This window comes from Columba livia, chromosome 16 (genome assembly GCF_036013475.1).
Source record: "Columba livia isolate bColLiv1 breed racing homer chromosome 16, bColLiv1.pat.W.v2, whole genome shotgun sequence".
Taxonomy (NCBI): Eukaryota; Metazoa; Chordata; class Aves; order Columbiformes; family Columbidae; genus Columba; species Columba livia.
In genome coordinates, this window is record NC_088617.1 from 3109430 (window position 1) to 3128713 (window position 19284).

Genomic DNA, 19284 nt, shown 5'->3' on the forward strand with positions numbered 1-19284 from the left:
GAGCTGAGCTAGGAGGCAACACAGGCAGGTTATGTATAACCACACTCCTCAGGACTTTCAAAACTCTGGGTGAGGCTCAAAAGATCAGTTCCAACACAAGTCCCAGCAGCCCATACACAGCTTGGAGCATCCATCCACATGCGTGGACCAACACAAAGTACAGTCAGTACTGAAGGATCCTGGCACAGAAAGGACAGGCTGGCAAGAGCTGCAGGTGAGGGAAACCAGCCTTTGGTTTTCAGCCTGCAAAGGATGGGGAACCACTGGAGCAGGCTTCTAGTGCAGCCTGCCAAGAACAAGGGTTGGGATGAGCATGGGGAGGACAGAAGAGGTCCTGTGCATCTGAATCACTTCCAAACCCTGCAAAACAAACAAAAAACCACAAATAACCCCCACAGGTACACCTACACCCTCTATTTCTGTTGGTTTTCTTCCTCTTTTATCCAGTGGTTAATTACTCCTTCATTCAATTACTCCTTCAACTTCAACTTCAACATCCAGGCAAGTAGGGACAACTGAGGGGGTCAGATAGGCGAAAACATAACTCCTTCAAGTTGCCTTCTAAGAACTAAGGATTAAAGGGATTTCCTCCCCTCACTCCATTCATTAGACCAACCCTTGGGTAAAGCTAGATAGCAGAAAAGAAGTGTGGGGAAAAAAGTAGCAACCCCTTGAGCTCAGTGGATCCTCCCAGGTCCGGGTGCTGGGGAGAAAGCAATACAAGTTTGTAGAGATGGCTGGGGAGGACTACAGGAACTGATCCTGCCACAGACATTTCCCAGCTGCTCAGTCAGTGCAGTTGCAAATTCTCTTTTCTAATAGCTTAAAGTATTGAACTATGGCCTCCTATATTTCCCCCAAGGTGACAACATAAGCAACCCTTGTGTGCAATCAAGACCAAGCAGGATTCAGAGAGAACTTTTAAGTTCCTTTCTCTCAGCATCCAAAAGCATGGATGCCATTTGTCTTGTTTTCAACATTGGGGAGTGCACTAGGGGAAAGAAATACATTTAATCAAATGCAGCTGCATTTTGTTTACAACAGAATTCGCTGTCATTTACTCACTTTGATCCAGGAAGTGCCTTCAGTTGTTTTCCTATGGCGTTTCCCTCCAAGGCTTAAGGCTTCATTTGTTCCTGTGAAGATCCCATATTTCTGCAAAGATTTTTTTTCCTGAAGATTACTTATTATTTTAATATGTGGTATTTCAGTTCCACTTCATCCCCATATATGTTTAACCAGCCTTTGCAAGGTTCTTGTAAACTATATCCTGTTATCTCAGCTCACCCGGCTTCAAGCCGCATACAGAATAAATCCCGGGCTGTTGTTCTGAGCGGGGGAGATAACTGTGTAATGATCAATCAAAAAATGCCCTTGGGGATGGGAGAGATTAACACTTTGATACTACTGAAGATGAATGGGTGAAATGAGTTTGATAAACTGGTGTTTTCCTCAGATAAATGCTCTGAAAGCTTTCTAAAGCCACTTGGATTCTCCTCCCTTTTCTTTTGTCTCTGGATAGGATAGCAAGTCCTGCTTTTCTATCAGTAGTACTGGACAGGCTGCCGTCATTGCTCTTTTTAAACAAATAGCAGTGGATTTATGCCACGTTTCATCACTGACTATTGAGCACTAAATTATTAGTCATAATTTATCCACAGTTTGAGACTGGATTCCTGTTATTCTTGGCCAACTCGTCTAGCCCTGCCAGCATGTCCACCACCAAGCACAGCTCAACCGAGAAGGGGAGTTTTCATGGGACACTGACATCTGCCTTTCCTCAGGCTCAGATCTTTAACGACAGCTCTTCTTCCTTCAGAATTCACTAACCCTTGGTGCTCACAAAGAGACCATCAGCCCCCACTCAAGCCACCAGCTCCAAACCTTTCTCTGGGCTTTCTAAACCCAATGTGGACCTTCTCTTCCTCCTCTGGGATCGCTCCTTCACAGCAAGATCTTCCAAAGAGGAACTTCTCCTGAAGCTGTAACACGGAAGCCCTGCCAAGCTCACTCAGACCACAGGTACATCTCTCTTCAGCCACGAGGCAAATCCCACTGGCATTCACAGACATGGTACCATTTACTGTGCCACTAATGAAACTGGAGCCGAGAGATTTTTACTATATTTTTATTGTTTCATTGAATAAATGAATTTTAAATACAGAATCAAAAATTTGAAAAAACCCTAAAAAGTTATTAAAAGCCAGCATTCAAAAGCAGGTTGCACGTCAGTGACTGAAAATTTCATACATACTTTTTGGTACAAAGTTAGGAAAGAAAAATAGAAAAGCATATCCATCGTCTGGAAATAGATGATTTTTTTCTTTTTACATTTCATATTTGAGAACTGATATTTGTTTCATGAGAATCTCCCACCAACCTTGTTTTCCACAGCACTGGTTCACACTGCTTGGTGTTCAAAAAAACCCCACTCATTTCTTGTTTACGGAAGCAGCGATGTAGCATTTCCCCCTCATATGTATGGAAGCTGGAATGTTTAATAAAACATCCAGCATATGAGGGGTGGAAAAAAAAATGCATTGTTATGTGATTTGTAGGGATGCAGTTCAGCTTTCTAAGCATCTTTGAGCAGGAACAGGTTCTTCTCTCTCTCCCACCAATACCTTTATGTATCAGATATTTCTTAGAGTATAGCATCTCTGGCATTTATCTTTGCCAAGCTCCATCACTGCAACAAAGACTTCCAGAAGTGATGAGTGAATAGGTACCATTGATTTTTAATGCCCGATTTTAAAGCAGCTCGATCTCCCAAGAGACACAAATCACCCATCCTCAAGGACAAGAATCGGGTTGTTTTACACCCATTTTAAGCCCTATAAAAAAGAGGCAATTCAACAAGTCTTGATGTTGGGGTTCTGGCAAGGCTTGGGAGGTGGGTTTTCTGCAAGTTTCTATTACAGGTTCTTTAAAAGACAGTTATGAACATGGCCCCACTAGTCCGTGCATCTGCATCACTTCAAGCCATCAGCACCACTCACACAGTGTTGTGTTCACAAGAGGTCAGGAGGAACATGAACTATGGCTCACCTGTTCCTCAAGGATCTCAACCACAAAGAGAGTTAAGCACATAGACAGACAAACCACAAAGTGAAGTGCCCTTACATAGAAATTAGGACACGGAGATAATGAATAGGGAGAGCTACATATCAAGCTGGGGGAAAAAAAAGGAAAAAGGAGGGAAAGTTCAGACTGCAATGGAATAAATTCAGTTAAACAAAAGGTATAATACTGGAGATTGTCACTAGTACAGTTAGGACTCGGCAAATTAAACACTTTGAGTACACACCTGCAGGGCAGCCCTGCTTCTGCCACATGAATAAATATCCAACAGTATTTAAAAACTATGTAAAAAAAGACATCTGGATTTTCAGAAGTGGTGCATGTTCCACCCCCTGTAACTGCATAGTAGGTTCCCTCACATGAGGTATTACAGCATCACTGGAAGGGAAATAAAATACTTCCGCACTCCTCTTCCATGAGTACAGACTAACTTGAGCTGAGGTTGTATGCCAAGTACGCAGTGATGTGAGGTGCAAGTGTCGTGCTCTGCCCTCCTCTCTCCAGACACAGTGATCACACTGTGCTGAGTGGGATAAAAACGTGCAGCCAAGGCAATGAAGGCTCAGTTCGGTACCCACTGTGCGACCAGGTCCAGGCAGAGTTCTTGGTTCAGCCACTGCACATCCTGGGGCTGGTTTTGGTTTTGAACAGACATGTTCACACAGAGTCTTCCAAAAAGAAGTTTAGTTCACATGGCCAGGTCAGATTACTAACCTCAGATTAACTTCAGAATATTTCCTTGGTTACCTCTTGACATATACGTTGTCCAGCAAAATAAACCCATGCTTTTCCATCATCAATGGCAACCTGTACATTTGTTTTGCATTACCAGCAGAGCTGTATGGGACTGGCATCTCTCCCATCGAACTGTACATTTGAAAGGCTGCTAACCATTCCACAGTTTTTTCCAAGGAATGTTATTTACTTGTGTTGCATATATGTATTTAGCTATAGTCACTAAATATAGGATGTTGGCTTCACATCCCATCTGGCCTTTTTGGAAGCGTCCTTTCGCATTCTTCAAAGAATGTGAGAGTATCGTAGTGAAACCCAGGATCACAACTTCTTCTGGCAATGTCCAACAGTCAATAGTGGATCTTACCAAAGGGATGTCACCAGTACCACTGCAGCATTTGACTGTCTCTCCTCCACAACATGGATGTGATCAAAAGAAAGAGCAAATCCAGAAGATACAGATGTCTTCTACATTTTCAAGGCGCTTCTCCTCTTACGTTCCATCTTTGCTGCACAATCACCGTAGCTTTGTTTGCAGGGTTTGTTTCAGGGCGGCTATTTTGTTTAAGAATAAGCACCCCCACACACAAATTCTGCTACATCATGAAAATTGCTGCTTGTTATCAATGCCCCTGTTAGCATGTTGGCTACTGTACGCTCACAGCCAGCTGTCATGGAAGTAGCAAATAAAACTGGTTTTCCTTCAAAGACACAAGCGTTGTCCAGTCTGCAACTACACCAGGAACGGCTCAATAGCTTTTCCATGCTTTCCAAAAACTTCAACCAAATGTTTCATTTTGTTCATGCTTCCCTTAGAACATCCGAGGATAAGATGGGTTTTGCTTAATTATCCACTCAGCATGGGGATTGATGTGGTACAAGTCTAAGAGGTAAGTGTCTGGGTCCAGGCAACGTTCACCTACCAAAACAAGAGATTCAGAAAAAAGCACTTCTTATATCCTTAGTCTGATAGTTGCTAGTTTGGTCTTGTCTTCCCCCCCCTAAAAGTTGGTATTTGTTGACATTAATTTCAATATCACAACTATTCAGAAGCGTTTCCACAGATCTGGAAAAGTGTTAGTTGTTTATGTTAAAATAAATGTAAGTTTCTTAAAACCATACCAAGCCCAAGCTTTGAACTTTTGGAAAGGTACTCTAATACCTGATAAGTTTAGCACAGGTGCTGTTTACTATGGGTGAGGTTAACCCACACTTGTTCGTTTGTCTTCTAACTTTTGGAGCCCCCTCCAAATCTCATCCTTTCTTTTAACTCCCTCTTAAGATAAAAAAGGGATATGAGAGTTCTTATTTTCAGTTACCACCCAGACTTACCAATATTGCCTCCTACTTCATACAGGAGGAAGCTTGTGCTCTCCATTGAGTTGTTACTGAAGAAAGAAAAATACACTGAGGTTAACGAAGCTCTGAGAAAGGTAAGTTACGTGGTTTGGTAATGTTTCTTCCCAAAAATTGCTTATGATTCAGAGGCCAGCAGTGGTCAAGAAAGCTATAGGACATAGTACAGAGTCCTTACTGATCCTCCTGAACAGTACAGCTGTTGAAAAGGACACCCAAAATTGGGAAAAAGAAAACAAGGCAGATATTCCTCACTGGTATTGGAAGCACATTACATGCAAACACTAATTGTTTGACAGGAAGACAACAGGTGTAAATACTGAAGTTCATTTGTAGCGTTCCTCCAGAACTGAGGAGGAGGTTCAAGAGAAGCTCATCTGCACAAGATCTCAGCAGCTTTTTTGTGAGATACGACCAAGCTGACCCATATTCAGGCAATTTCCCATACACCCTCCTTATCTAGACATCTCCTGCCCAGGGACAAGTTCAGGAGATGCCCTAACATATTACCTACTAAATAGAGTCTGCGGACATGGTGACAGAGCAGGGAGGGAATTATTTTGTTCATTTTTGGGGTTCTTTCAGCAATTCACCACTGGACCATAGGAGGTAATTGCAAAGCTTATTTTAGAAAGCCCCTTCAGTAACACACACATGCATGTTGGAAATACTACTCCAGGCAAGTAATTTGCACAGGTGATATTTTTCTCCAGGAGAGCTAAAGAGCTTTATTTCGCAGGGTCAATGTTATTCAACTTTCCCTTCCCTCCAGCAAGGCTGCTGAAGTTCACATGTAGTCCAGCAAACCCGAGGGAAGAGTTGACCTCCAGACAGCCTGCGCACAGGGATGGAATCACTCCGTTGAACTAACACTTACTTGTCCAATCCAACACACTATTTCTAAAGCTTAGAACAGAGGAGCAGAGCACAGTCTCCTAACAACTCCTTGTGCCACCACATCAACTCCACCTGAAGACAGAAAACACAGCAACTAGACCACCTGCTACTTTTTATTTTTAAAAGCAGAGAAAAAGCCATTTACCACTTGAGGAGGTTGACAGTGTTGACAATATTCCAACCATTCTGGCACAGGTTCTTTTGAAACTGCCTCAAGACATCAGCAACTCTGGTTGCGTTGTTCAAATGCACCTCTAGCGAGTCCTTCAGGAGAAGCGAAGCATGGACTTTCACGATCTTGGAAGGCTGGACAAGGCAGGCAGAGAGGCAAAAAGAAGAAAGTGCTTAAAGGAAGACTTGTTATCAGCTAAAACATCAAGTTTCAAAACAGATCAGAGAGTGTGAAGAATTAAAGCTAACCAACCAGCTCTTCAGAGAATTTAGGTTGTTTCTTGTCCCAGACACACGAAGCATCAAGGTGAACATTATAAACAAATCATCTGTGCTTTGGTGTTGTGGCTGGAGAAAAGCATCACTCTCCATCAGCGTTCACTGGTGCTCTCTGCTGTTCAAATACAGCACCAGCACCAGAAGCTTTGCTGAAACTAGGATTTGGCAGGATCCGTTTTGACAAACTGTTTTGCAGAAGTCTGACAGACTTCTCTGGAATTCATTTAAGTTACTGAAAAAGGAGTTCGGACAGCTGAATTTCAGACTACTGAACTTCAGAAAGGTACTTTCAAGAAAGGAAGCACTGAGCTATCACAGAACCCAGTTCAAGTGCTACTTTCTCAAAATTGTTTTCGTCAACTCCTTCATGAAACAACTTCCCAGCACTTTTGTGGAGAACACTGAACCAATCTAACAGGGTCTGATCTGCAATGAGTTAATTTTGAAAACCCAAATTCTCTGTAAAAACAGTGCTGAACACCGAGACTGTTAGCAAGTGCTTTTAGCACTGCTTTGTGCATCGGGTCCTCTGTTTGACTGCCCGAACAGTAGTTGTCCTCTCTGAAGTGATACCGCCTTCAACAGCGACATGTCACCTTAACCAGCCTAATTTTAGGCAGACATCATTTCGGAAGTCCAACTGGTATAAAAATGGGGATGTACTGACTTGTGAGAACATAAACTCTTCTTCAGATCTGCAGATTTGAGCTCTCTCCATATTATTTCTACCTGCAGACTCCACCTAGCTTGTGCCCTTAGAGCATCCCAGTTGCACCACCACTGCTATGCCATCCTCCCAATGCAGCACTCTGTGGTCTAACCTCGCTCCTACAGACCTATGCTTATTCAACCGAAAAAAAAGGCAGAATGACTCCAAGGATCTTTTCCCAACTTTGATACTCAAATACATCTGGTAGTAACATCTGTTTGAAAGTCTGCCCCAGTACAAGAAGGAGTAAAGCCTCAAACCCTCCCATACAGATCAGCAATATCATGGAGCAAAAAGAACCAAGACATACACACACAAAAGGTACTTTTACACTACTGCAATAGCCTGATTTTTTGCTTTAAATTCGTGAAAATAAGCCTGCCTTTATCACAGTAGACTTATCTGTCTAAACACATTAGGCATGTAGAGCCATACGAGCCCTGCTCTTCACACAAGGTAAAGATCAGCATTTCTGCTTCTGGTCTCTTCCCCTTCTCCTGCAACAATGAAGCATCTTAACCAAGTGTTTTGTAGCCTGAAATTTATTTAGTGCACTTTCCGTTGGGATCCCTTTTTGCCACAACCTGGCCAAAAGTGTTTGGGAAGCTGTTTCTTATGGTTCTGCAGATTTTTCTGCCTTTTGCTTCCAAGTCCTCATGAAAGCTCTTACAATGAGAAGTGTTTGACAATGTTATGAAAAGGGGCTTTTTGGCATGAAAGTTTTTCCAAGTCCTAACTCACCTCTGCCTGGTTCTTTTCCACCTTGTCTTTATCAGCATGAATCTTACGCAGCAAATTTTTAATTCGTTTGTCGCAAAACTGGTACCTTTTGCTATTGGTCTCATTCAGCTTTCTCACTTGAGCTACCAGGAAAGAGGAGACCTGGGCAGGGAAGAAGGAAAACAGGAATTAAATCAAGCAGAAATGAGGATGCCATTTAAGAACCTAAAGATTACTTTATGAAGCTCCTTAAATAGACAAAATATCCATGTACCTTAAAACTTGGAACTCAGTCACAGGTTTTGCCTACAGACATTTAACTCCTCTGAAATTTCCAAGACTATCGCTTCTCCTATTCCAGTTCTAGGCAGAGCAAGACACTGCTACACCATATCACACAACACCCGAGCAACTTACTGTCCAGAGCAAATCCTGGTAATGGATCATCATCCGCACAACGTCAGCCGCCCCCTCTGCCAGCTGCTTCTCCTTCCCCTCAGGGATCTTGTTTGGCAGCCCCTTGTGCATGAAGAGGTTTGGGGCCATGACTGTGGAGACGTTCCAGAGGTTCATTTTGTTGTTGTTCTCCCTGGAAACCACTTTGCTGAGAAATTCAAGTAGAGCCTAAAGAGAGGAAGAGGCTTAAGACATCCATTGCCAGCAATGCTCAAGTAACTACTGTGGCAATTGCTGCAGAGATCATGTAATTAGTGGGTTTTTTCTTGATATCCATGAGCAAAATCTATTCCTTCAGTCAGGAAGTTCACTGACCAGTTTCTAACACTACAATAGTAACAAATAACCGTGCCAAGCAGAGAAATAGTTTGTCCAGCATTCATGAATCAGGCGACATAATACATGTGAGAAGAAGATGCACTCTCACTCCTTGGCAGGCGGTAATTTACGAAGTTCAGTTTTAAAAGTTACTGAATCCAAAGATGACCCCACTCTTGCCTGAGGATCCCCTCAAAGCTATTCCCAAATAACCACCACAGTTCTTATGAAGCACAGAGAGGCAGAGGTTGTGCACGGCCTACAAAGCTGATTCCTCATCTCTTATTCTCTCTGAAAGTAGTAGGTGAAAGGATTTGAAATGCCTCCTGATCAGAAAAGAGTTGGAAGCCACAAGCTTAGTAGATTATTTTAATATATTTTTAAAATTGAAACTATCTTTCCTAGATGACACCACAACACGTGAATCAAAAGACTGGACTTCTCTCCATATATGCTAGCATGCCCACAGACAATGTAAGAACTAAAAGCACTTCGCCGTGGAGTGAAAGGTGTTAACACACTGTAGAGGAAGAGCAGGTTTCTAAAGATGATGCTCCAAGCCCACATTGATTCCTACTGCTCTTGCGTTTGTACCCAAAAGGCAGAATGTGCTCACAGCTTATGCCTTGAGGTCTGCCAGCTCCCCCCTTTGTGGGTTTCCATTCTCAAGTCAGTGAAATAAAGCCCAATCGCATGATGTAAGTTATTTACAAAAGCTGATAGAGTTCCTTAAATAAAAACCTGGAATGAGGCCATGTTTTGCCAGTTAATTCCAGAATAGATAATTACCTTCAGGGTGTTTCTGTTGGGCTCTGGCAGAATCAGGATCAGGAGGTTTAGAGCTTGCAATCTTTGCTTCAGGTCTGGAATATCTAAAGAGGGAGAGAAACAACAGGACAGAATTCAAACTTCGGACACTGTTCTTTTTAAGCATGAGAATCTCCCAACAAATGAGGCAATTTACTTACAATAGTGTTTGTCATCTAGGATTTTGCAGAAGTAAATCAAGCTCATACAGCCCTTCTGAAGCAAACTACTTGTGTTTTAGAAGACTGGCTGATTTACTTCAGAATACACAGTTTACTAGTAAGTCTGATACCCTTCAAAAAAGTAACTCATTATTCCACATTTCTTTTAAAAAAATATTAAGCTAACTGTTTAAGTGCACAACTCATTCAGATCATCTGTTGACGCAGAAACCTCCAAATCAGGTGCTTGCAGAACACTGCATTGCCTTCAACAAGCCAAGACTGGGCAACCTGCGCAGTTGCCTGCATGTCATTATTTATTAAGTTGTCCTAATTCATGGCAGCAACCCTGCAGCCTCAAATGGCACAACGTAACTTCAGACTCCAGGACAGTGTTTCTGCACAAAGGTGTTGTATACAACACAACCAAGCACCATCAACAAAGACGCATTATAGCACCCAGCACACTCTGGTTGTAGTTTATCTTGTGCTCTGCACTCCCATCAAATTCGTGGGCTCCCAACACACCTGCCAGTGGAGCCCAAGACCAGCAGAACTTTGCAAGAAAAGCACAAGTCAACAAACTGATGCTAAACAGCCAAAGCAGAGACTCACTTTGTACAGCAGCAAAAGCAGGCAGGTACTCTGCTGTCAGCAGCGGTGCCGGCAGCTCTCTGATGAATCTTTTCAGTAGCCCAGATACATCATTCTGGTGGACTTCATCCCAGCGGAAAAGGCCAGTGTAGAAGTCTTTTTCTAGCTTCTGTTCCAGACTCTATTAAAAAAAAAAAAAAAAAAAAAAAAAAAAAAAAGGTGGAATTTATCACATGCTTTAATAAGCAAACATAAGGGAATTCTGTAGCTGAACACCAGGAGGGCAACCCCTCAAGTCAAAAGAGCGCAGACACTCCCAGATTTCCCAGCAACGGATGTTTCCAGTTTTACTGGCAAGGGAGATCGGGCAGTTCAGGTTATTTAGATACTTGCTTCCACAACGTGCTCCCCGATCACCTCTGACACTTTCAGTCACTAGTAAAGAGCTCATACCTTGATTCTGGTCTGGGACCCAGAAACTCTCAAAATGCCCTCTGTTTCAAGTCCTCTCTTTTCCAAGCAGGAAAGCAGCTATTGAAGGGGTAAAAAAGAAAACTTTTAGGCACAGAGGATGAAAAGTCAGCCCTTCCTTATCCCAGGCCTCAGAGGTTTTCTGGCTCTGAGGACCAGAGGTGTGAGTGAAACCAGCAGGGAACTTACTGCCTGGAGTAGCAGAGGGACCTTGGTGTTGGGGAGCAGTTTTTGGTCGTTTGCCAACAAGGTGTTGAGTGGAACTCCAAAGAGTCGTTTCTCTACAACAGAAAAAACATGTTAGAAGTGTATATCACCTCTACTACGGACATCAGGGATATATCCACCACTGCAGACTAAGTGGGCGCATTTTGTAAGTGTAAGTGTAGGTGTAGATACTAGAGAAAAAGAGAGGAATAGTTAGTGAGATAAATACACTTGACAGTCAGACATAAATGTGTTTCTAGGTCTTGAAGTTATGTTCCAGTGACTTCCAGGAAAAATTCTGATCAAGGGAAAAGCACCTGTCACAACATTTCTTACCGAAGACCCTCTCTGTTCTAACATTTCAAATACCAATACAAGCCCAGGAGAAGATCAGTGTAAAGAATGCACCCCAAAAAATACCACGATGAAATAGAACTAACCTGTTGTTTTCAGTTTTGCGGCCTTGTTTCTCTTCAGCTCAAAGCCCAGAACATCACAGAGAGCTGTTAGTTCAATAAGGGCCAGTGTGGGGATCTTCTTCATGTCCTGAGCAGACAAATCTCCAATCCTGGTCACTCCTAGTCTGCCCTTGGGAATCTTAAATTTCTAAGGGAAAACACACACAAGGTTCAGTACAAGTATCATCACTAATGCCACCGGTATCAAATTTTGCTGCATTTTTATCATTCCTTACCATAACCAGGAACCTGTTCATTCTCTTGTTTTCAACACCAGACAAAGGCCACAAACTACTACTCAATCCACAGCTGAATATTTTCCCTTTTCAGCATTGCTCTTTAACTGTATTGGAGATCCCAGTCTACCTACATTAAATACAGCCTGATACCCACAGTAATCTACTTGAACTTTGGAAGCAGTTCAGTACAGTTGTTGAGAAGAAAACTGTTAGAATTACAAGCAAGAAAGCTCAGTTATTCTCCTCTTTTGAGTGGAAATGACCCAGATTCATGTCAAAATTGCTAGTTTCACACACAAGTACGAATTCTTCTACACAACAGTTATCCTTGCCCAACACCACAAGGATAACAGCGTTACCTGTCCAAAAATATCTACCTAATATAGACGCGTTACAACATTTTCCTAAGAGCTGAACATGCAGTTCAGTCAAGTGCCTTGTACCCCTCTTGATGAGAAGGGAGCTAATAAGTTCTAACAGGAAAAATTCCATCAGTGCTTACAGTTAGTGCATTTCCATCCCTTAACCTCCTGGATTCAGATAGGAACGATCCCTTGAGCAGAACAGCTGCTTGCTCTGAGTAGGCGACATCCATGTTGAACACCTCTTCTTTTCCAGGGGTTCGAACCGTGCAGGAGTAATCCTGGGTTTCTGCTGCAGAGGAGAAAACGTCTTGAATTTCAGAAAGCCAAAATGGTGAGGCTTAGAAAACAAGTGTGCGAAAAGAGCAGTTGGAGACTAATTTGGGGAACACCACTTTTTAATAAAAAAACTATATTAACATTTGAAACGAACATTGTCATAGCACAGTCCTGAGATTTATCAGTAGGGTAAAATTAGCTTAAAGCCACAACATTTCAGCCAAAATCACCAGATCACTGGTAAGACATAAGCATGACCTTAAACAATAGGACATACCTATGGCTATCTTCCCTTTACACAAATCTGTATGGTGTTTATAGGATTGCACCATATGATCCTACTCCCTTTCCAATCCTACTCTACCATTAGAAACTTCCTTCTTACATTTGTGTACATTTGAGGTCCGTAGATTGTGCCACAACTGATCTGGGCTGGACTCCTCTTTCTCTGCTGCTGTCTCCTGAAAGATAAACCAGAACATGATTACACAAAACAGAAGTCATTAGAAGACAAGCCAGTTTTGGCAGAAAACACACACCTGACATTGTCTGCTAGTCTAAGAAAATGCTGCTCAAGCTCAGGGCTACAAGACTGCTCTGAAATTAAGAATCATAATTAGAGGATGTGGCAGGCAGACAGAAAACAGATGACTATTTCATAGATGGTATTTGTAATAAATCTGCACATCATTAATCCAATTCTTCCTTTCACAGAATCATTAGCCACTTTCCCTGGTTTAGTTCATGCATTGAAGGACTAATAGACAGTGGACCAAGCAAGCTGCATGGGATCTACCCATTGCCTGTGATCGCAAGATTTTTCATGGAAAAAAAGCAAACCAAAACACACAAAGCAGACATCAGCACCTAAAAGCTTCCCCTCATGGGCTTAAGAATAATCTACCACTTCGTGCTTAGAGAGAGAAGTGAATCTTTAAAAGTATAATGAGATATTTGGCAGGCAGTTCTGCTAGAAAACCTTATTTTTGCTAGAACTAGTTAGACTATAGGAAAGCATCTGCTGTTACAAAAGTTCACAACTTCCCAAGAACCTGTTTGTGACACAGAGCTGTGGCCTGAGGGCTGAAAGTTAAAAGGGAACCTGTGCAAAGTCAATGCAATTGGACAAAACAGTTAATCTGCACAGAAAATATCTTATATCTTTAGAGCAGGTGCACAACTGATGGGCTTGTCATGAAAGCAGAACCAATTCATTCAATATCTGCAGCTAAATGTTAAATCATAAGCCAAAGATCGTGCAACGAATAATGCCAGAGCACCCTTGGATCCAGCTGCTGTGTAAACAGGCCATAATGAGCAGTAACAGAGGGCAAGTACATAGGTGCTGACAGAAATATCAGCAGTTTTGATGCCCGAGTAGCTCGTGACAGAGGTGGACAGGAGGCAAACTGCAAATCCATCTTGAAACACTGATGGAAATGAAAATCCAAATGACTGACACATCCCTGCCTGCAGTCTTACAGCCTGAACTGCTTCCACTCGAGCCAGAGCAGGACTGAATTAGCTTTAAGCTCAATTTGCTGAACGTAATTTTTCCCATAGGTACAGCCCATTAAAACTTTCAGCCCACAACCACAGCACCTTCCAGCGATGCTGCAGACTGGTCGTGTCATTCCCTTTACGCACTCAAGTGTTTATTTGCATGTAATTCATCTCATTATAGTAAAACAAGTTTCAAAGATGCTCAGGTTGAGGAAAAGGAGCATTGAGTTGAGGTAGAGAGCAAGAATCCCATGCTACTAAAAAAGCTAGAGCTCTGTTAAGCTCAACACCTTCTGACTAGACTTTTGACTGAGTAGAAAAGGTCACAGGGAGCCCTGATGGGGACACTTCCCAGCAGCCACTGGAAAAAACAAGGATACTCATCCCTGTGGCCACAAGCAGAAGAGGAGCAGCACAGCAGGAAAGCACCTGCAAAGTTAATGGTCATGTATTCTCCAGGAAAAAATAAAGACAGTGGCTATTCTTTCTCTAGAATTACTGACAGCACAAGGGCAGCTTATCAGAACTGAACTTAGAAATTCTCTCTTTTACTGGTTAATAATCATTTAACATGTCACTGGCATAAGGAAAACACAAGAGGGCTCCAAACGATACCAGCGCTCCATGAGGCTGCAGTGCTGGAGGCACTACACACAAGTTTCCCAGCAGTTGTAGGAAGACTATGGATCTGCAGGTTTTGTAGCAATTTCTCAGAGCTGCAAGCTGGATGCAGGATTTCTACAGACTCAGCTTCATTTCAGCTCAAAAGATGACTTGCTCTATGTGGAGACGAAAGCAGCCCTTGACTCAGAAAGCCAACTCAGCTACCACAATGCAACAAAGTGGGATCATGAGATGCCATGAAATCAAGATACCTCAGAGCTGACAACTCCAAAAATGTCTCGGACATCACGCACGGGATGCTTGTTCTTCCTCCTCCGTGAGCGGGAGTAGGTGTCCAGGCGCCGCTGCACCGCAGCAGCCTGGGTCTTGGTCAGGGTGGAGAGCAGCACGATGTTCTCGTTGTCGGAGGCACGGTCCCCAAGGAGGTCAGACAGACCGGCATCCTGGAGCCACTCGGCTTCAGCTTCTCCTTCTGAGAGAGAAGGGGTGAGAAGAGAAAGGAAAACAGCAATTTGAGTGCTTGAAACACTTCACATCCCTATTCTGTACCATTTTCAGTGGATTAGTATCCAGACAATCACTCAACAAAAGCAAAAGTGTTATTCTTACTCTGTGTATTCACTTTATGTCTATGCCTATTCAAAACAACACTAAGATTAAAGACCATCCCAGTTCCAGAATGAAATGTGAGAAGCCTGGAGACAGTATAGTGACATTACTCAAGCTCGATTCCACTTCGTTCTTCAATATATATATGTAAGTTGCACTTCAAACACAAAAGACAGTTTTTTCCTTATGGGATGTGCTCTTTGTGTAAGTGAGAAAGTGTCCTGAGCAAGGCACCTATTACAAATCCAAGGATAAAAGAAGCAATTTAGCAAGTGGCTTCAACTTCAATACAGCGAACACCATGAAGCCTTTATCTTTTTCGATTCTACATACCACACTGATTCACTGCAAGCAGCTCCAGCATCGCTCTACCAAAGGTTATACTGGGAAAAACAAAAGTCACAACTGAACTGACCGAAACAGAACAGTTTATTCCCACTTTTCCTTTTCAATGCAAACTGGTATGTCTTCAGTTATCACAGTTGCTCAGGCAAAGTTTTAATACTGCTGCATCAATAATAAAAAGCCACACTCTTGAGAGATCGGATAATTTAATTTTTCTGGGGAAACTGTGTTCGTGCAACTTGCAAAAACATATTGTGACTCCACTAAAACTCTTTTCAGCCTTCTTTCTATTCTTAGGTGCTTTAATAAAGCAGAACTTTTTTCCAGCATCACACCACAATAAATAAAGTTGGACCTGAAGCGAAGAGTTTTCTTTAATGAATCTTCTAGCCAACTGGTTAGCTTTCCTACATGGCCTTAAGTTTTGGTGTTTTCCCATGTCTGGTTCCACAGAAGCTCAGGGGTCAGAGCATCCCCCAGTACTGTGCACTCGTGGTCCCGTTCATACCCCCTTGCTGTGCAGCTGTTTGTCCTTCATTTGTGGTCTCACAGCAGCACAGCACACACAACTTTGGTTTATTTTGTCTTTGGGAAGCCAAAGGAAGTGTATCGCTTGCAAATTTTGAAAATATCCAATTCCAGTCATAACAGGAAACTAATCCAATACACAATACTAAACAGCAGGACCCAAATCGGACATCCGTGTGAGCCTTCTGCCCCATCTGATGCCAAAGCACCAGATTTTAAGTTCTGTTTAATATTTTTGGCACAGTTATGTTTGCCAGTAACACAAAAGGAAACCAGCAAAATAGGTTATTCATGGGGAGAAAGGGGAAATCCGAGAGAAACAAGTTGGAACTGAGAGCTCCCCAGAAGCTGAGCTGCAGGTTTAAGCCTGGCGAGCTGTTCAGATTTGCCTTGTGGGCTCCAGACAAACAGCATTTCAGGCGGGCACAATTAGGAATAAATTTGCAAAACTAAATAGCACCAGTTCGAAAACCCTACTTGAAACATAAAAGCTACCAAAAAATAGCATCCATAATAAAGCATTGTTTAAAAAAAAAAAAAAAAAGCTAAAGGACAGCTAAACATCCTACAATTCCAGACTAAACTTTAAACACAACTTCCTACATAGTTTTTGAAGGTAGAGCAGAATCACTCTTTGCAGACACTTCTCAGACATTATTACATGCTATAAGGATGCTCGTAGATATTTCAGTGGCACTACTGCACAGAGCATATACGTTATCAGTCTGTCATACAGTCAGACTGTGGAGAGAGCTGGGTAAACAGCAGACAGCAAGGAAAGGACATTGTTCCTTGTATTTCAGGAATAAGCTACCTTAATAGAATGGTTTAGGTTAGAAGGGGCCTTCAAATCTTATCTAGTGCCACCCCTGCCATGAGCAGGGACATCTTCACCAGCTCAGGTTGCTCAGAGCCCCGTCCAGCCTGGCCTGGGATGTCTCCAGGGATGGTTCATCCACCACCCCTCTGGCCAACCTGGGCCAGGCTCTCACCACCCTCAGGGATAACAATTTCTTCCTCGTGTCCAGCCTGAAGGGGCTACTTGCTACCTCGTTCAATTGTTAGCATGGCCACAAGTATCACCAGCTGACCCAGTTCTTCTGCAAAGCTCCACACTGGCCTCCTGCTACCACCAGTTCACAAGCAGGTTCCCAGACCACCACCCTTCCACAGGGCTTGCACAGGGGACCAGCGTTCTCCAAGGGGGTCAGTGGTTTTGCAACACCTTATCTACATGCAGCCTCCACGCTGTCCATGCGCTGCAATTACGATCAGGTATTTGTCAGGTTGAGCCACGCCGTCTTCAGACCGATCTGTTAGCTGTGGTCAAGCGTAGTTTCTTGGGCCTTCTTCAAAAGCGATGGTGCCTTTGGCTCTGAGGAGCCCTGAAGCCTCTGTGCTGCATTGCCACCTTGTGGTGCTCTCACCATTAATTGCAGAGACAGGAAAGCCAAAAGGCACCAGTCAAATCCAGCTTCCTGCATCCACACCATCTGAAGTCTCCCCTTGCTACCTAGGCTTCCAGCACAACACTGATTTGACTAAGGTCCTCTGCAGACGGCAACGGGAGGCCAAAGTGCCGTACCTCCTGCCCCAGCCTGTTGGGAAGGCTTCACTACTTGGAGCATCGTTTCAAGTCTGTCTGGTTTCAATGTCCAATTAAGTAGCCAGGTGTTGCCTGCCAGATTAATATACAGCATTAAAAGACACTTTTATTTGTCTCACTGCCTACACACAATAATTAAATTGCCTCTAATATATCAGTGTTTTGGATATCCCAGACAGCCTTTTGCCTCATGGCACAGTCTCTTTTCCAGAGTCTCCTTCCTGGAGCACTCACTTTCAGAATCACTTTTGCATCGCTTCCTTCTCTAAAAAACCCCAAAATTTACATCCTTTATGCAGGGACACTAAGAGCAGAACTTACTGTTTACCATGTCTTGTCTGCTATGGGCTATGATCTCTCCAGACCCACCTCCATGCACCAGGACAGCTACTGACCCTTTGCAAGCTCGGCAGCAAGCTGTGACTTTCACTAAACATTTCCCCATTACATACATGGACCCTGCTCAATTTCAGGCCAGCACAACAGCTGTAGGCTGTACGGGATGCAAATGCGATCGCTCAGGAGGATGTAGAGCCAACTCAACCACATTCTTCAAAATAGACCTGGGAAACATGTGATCCAATCTGTGGGATCACTGGATGCGTATCACAGTTCATCCTCCCTCCAGCACCCCAGGACATAGTGCCTCCCTTGTCTAAAGGTAATTGGTCCAGGTTCCAGTCACTCCAAAATACGTGATAACATTGGTGCTACAGAAAGCCCATTAGAAACATCCCAGGCACATGAAGCAGTCATCAAAAGAAAGAAAGGGGGGTAAAAAAAGGAGATATATAAGAAAAACCTTGTGTGGATGGACTTAGGTAATTCCATATGTTTATTAAGGTTTCTTGAATAGTGAAGCAGAGGGGGAAAAGTTTGCCTTCCACCAAAGCAGCTCTCATAAAAGCCACTATGATGAAGTCTCAGAAGCACGTACACAAACAAGCCTTCCAAAACACCATCGGCTGCATGGGCAGTGAGAGTCACCCCACTTAGTGGGGACTGTCTGAAAAATCCTGGAGCCTCAAACATACTCCTGATGGACCTTTAGAGTTAGCTTTGATTCAGAAGCTGAATCCAGCTCAGGCCTCCTCTTCTGCAGGGTATTATACACCACCCAATGTAAAAATATATGTACACCTCTGATTTGACTAGTAACATTCTAGCCATATTCCAACACACTTCTAAATCATTCAGGTAGATAAGCAAATTTTCTCTCCAAAATGTTAATCTTCCTCCCCTCACTCCCAACATTTTTGGCAACCTACCCTCTTGTGTTTTGACATCTGCAAGGCTGCATTCCTCTTGCTCAGCTTCAACGCTCTGTTTAATGTTCTCTACTTCCAGCCAAAAACTGTCCATTGACAAGCTGTCTGAAGACTCTACCCTGGAATTCATGGCCTCTGACACCGGGGATGCCAAAGGACTCTTCGGAGGAAGCTGGTTCATTTTGCAAGGGCAATTTCTGGTACTGAGAGAGGAAGAGATAAGGAGAGAGATTAAGCCACATGTTTTCAACTATGGCATTCAGAATACAGAGGTCTTCATTGATTAATGACTGCAATAAAAGCCAGAGGTAAGTGCTAGGCTTCCTTTGTTTAGCAGTAACAGACGAGTTTGGGATCAAATCCCCTAGAGTAGTGGAAAAATTGCTGTGAAAACACATGAGAGGACACAGCACCAACATGGGTTTTCTGATATTGTCCTTCCAGTGACCCGAGACACCACCTACCACTCCTACATTTGCTTCCGAGACTCTCCTGCAAACT

At 43.1% G+C, this 19284-nt stretch overlaps 1 protein-coding gene across 9 annotated transcripts in view; it reads right to left on the minus strand.

The window, feature by feature from the left end:
* Positions 1–2112: 2112 nt before the first annotated feature.
* The window catches only part of ARHGAP40 (Rho GTPase activating protein 40), a 39932-nt gene continuing 22760 nt past the window's right edge, over positions 2113–19284 (minus strand). For 8 of the 9 annotated variants that reach the window (XM_065031883.1, XM_021287883.2, XM_065031882.1 and 5 more), the window contains 14 exons: positions 18784–18986; positions 14679–14899; positions 12686–12761; positions 12162–12313; positions 11403–11568; positions 10945–11036; positions 10738–10815; positions 10306–10465; positions 9512–9594; positions 8366–8572; positions 7970–8110; positions 6215–6375; positions 5149–5204; positions 2113–4735 (listed from right to left, as the gene is read on the minus strand). In XM_065031883.1, coding sequence (XP_064887955.1) covers positions 4629–4735; positions 5149–5204; positions 6215–6375; positions 7970–8110; positions 8366–8572; positions 9512–9594; positions 10306–10465; positions 10738–10815; positions 10945–11036; positions 11403–11568; positions 12162–12313; positions 12686–12761; positions 14679–14899; positions 18784–18964 — 1881 coding nt within the window. In that variant the 5' untranslated portion in view covers positions 18965–18986 and the 3' untranslated portion in view covers positions 2113–4628. The remainder of the gene's footprint in view (positions 4736–5148; positions 5205–6214; positions 6376–7969; positions 8111–8365; positions 8573–9511; positions 9595–10305; positions 10466–10737; positions 10816–10944; positions 11037–11402; positions 11569–12161; positions 12314–12685; positions 12762–14678; positions 14900–18783; positions 18987–19284) is intronic. The other variant, XM_065031885.1, reaches the window with a different exon arrangement.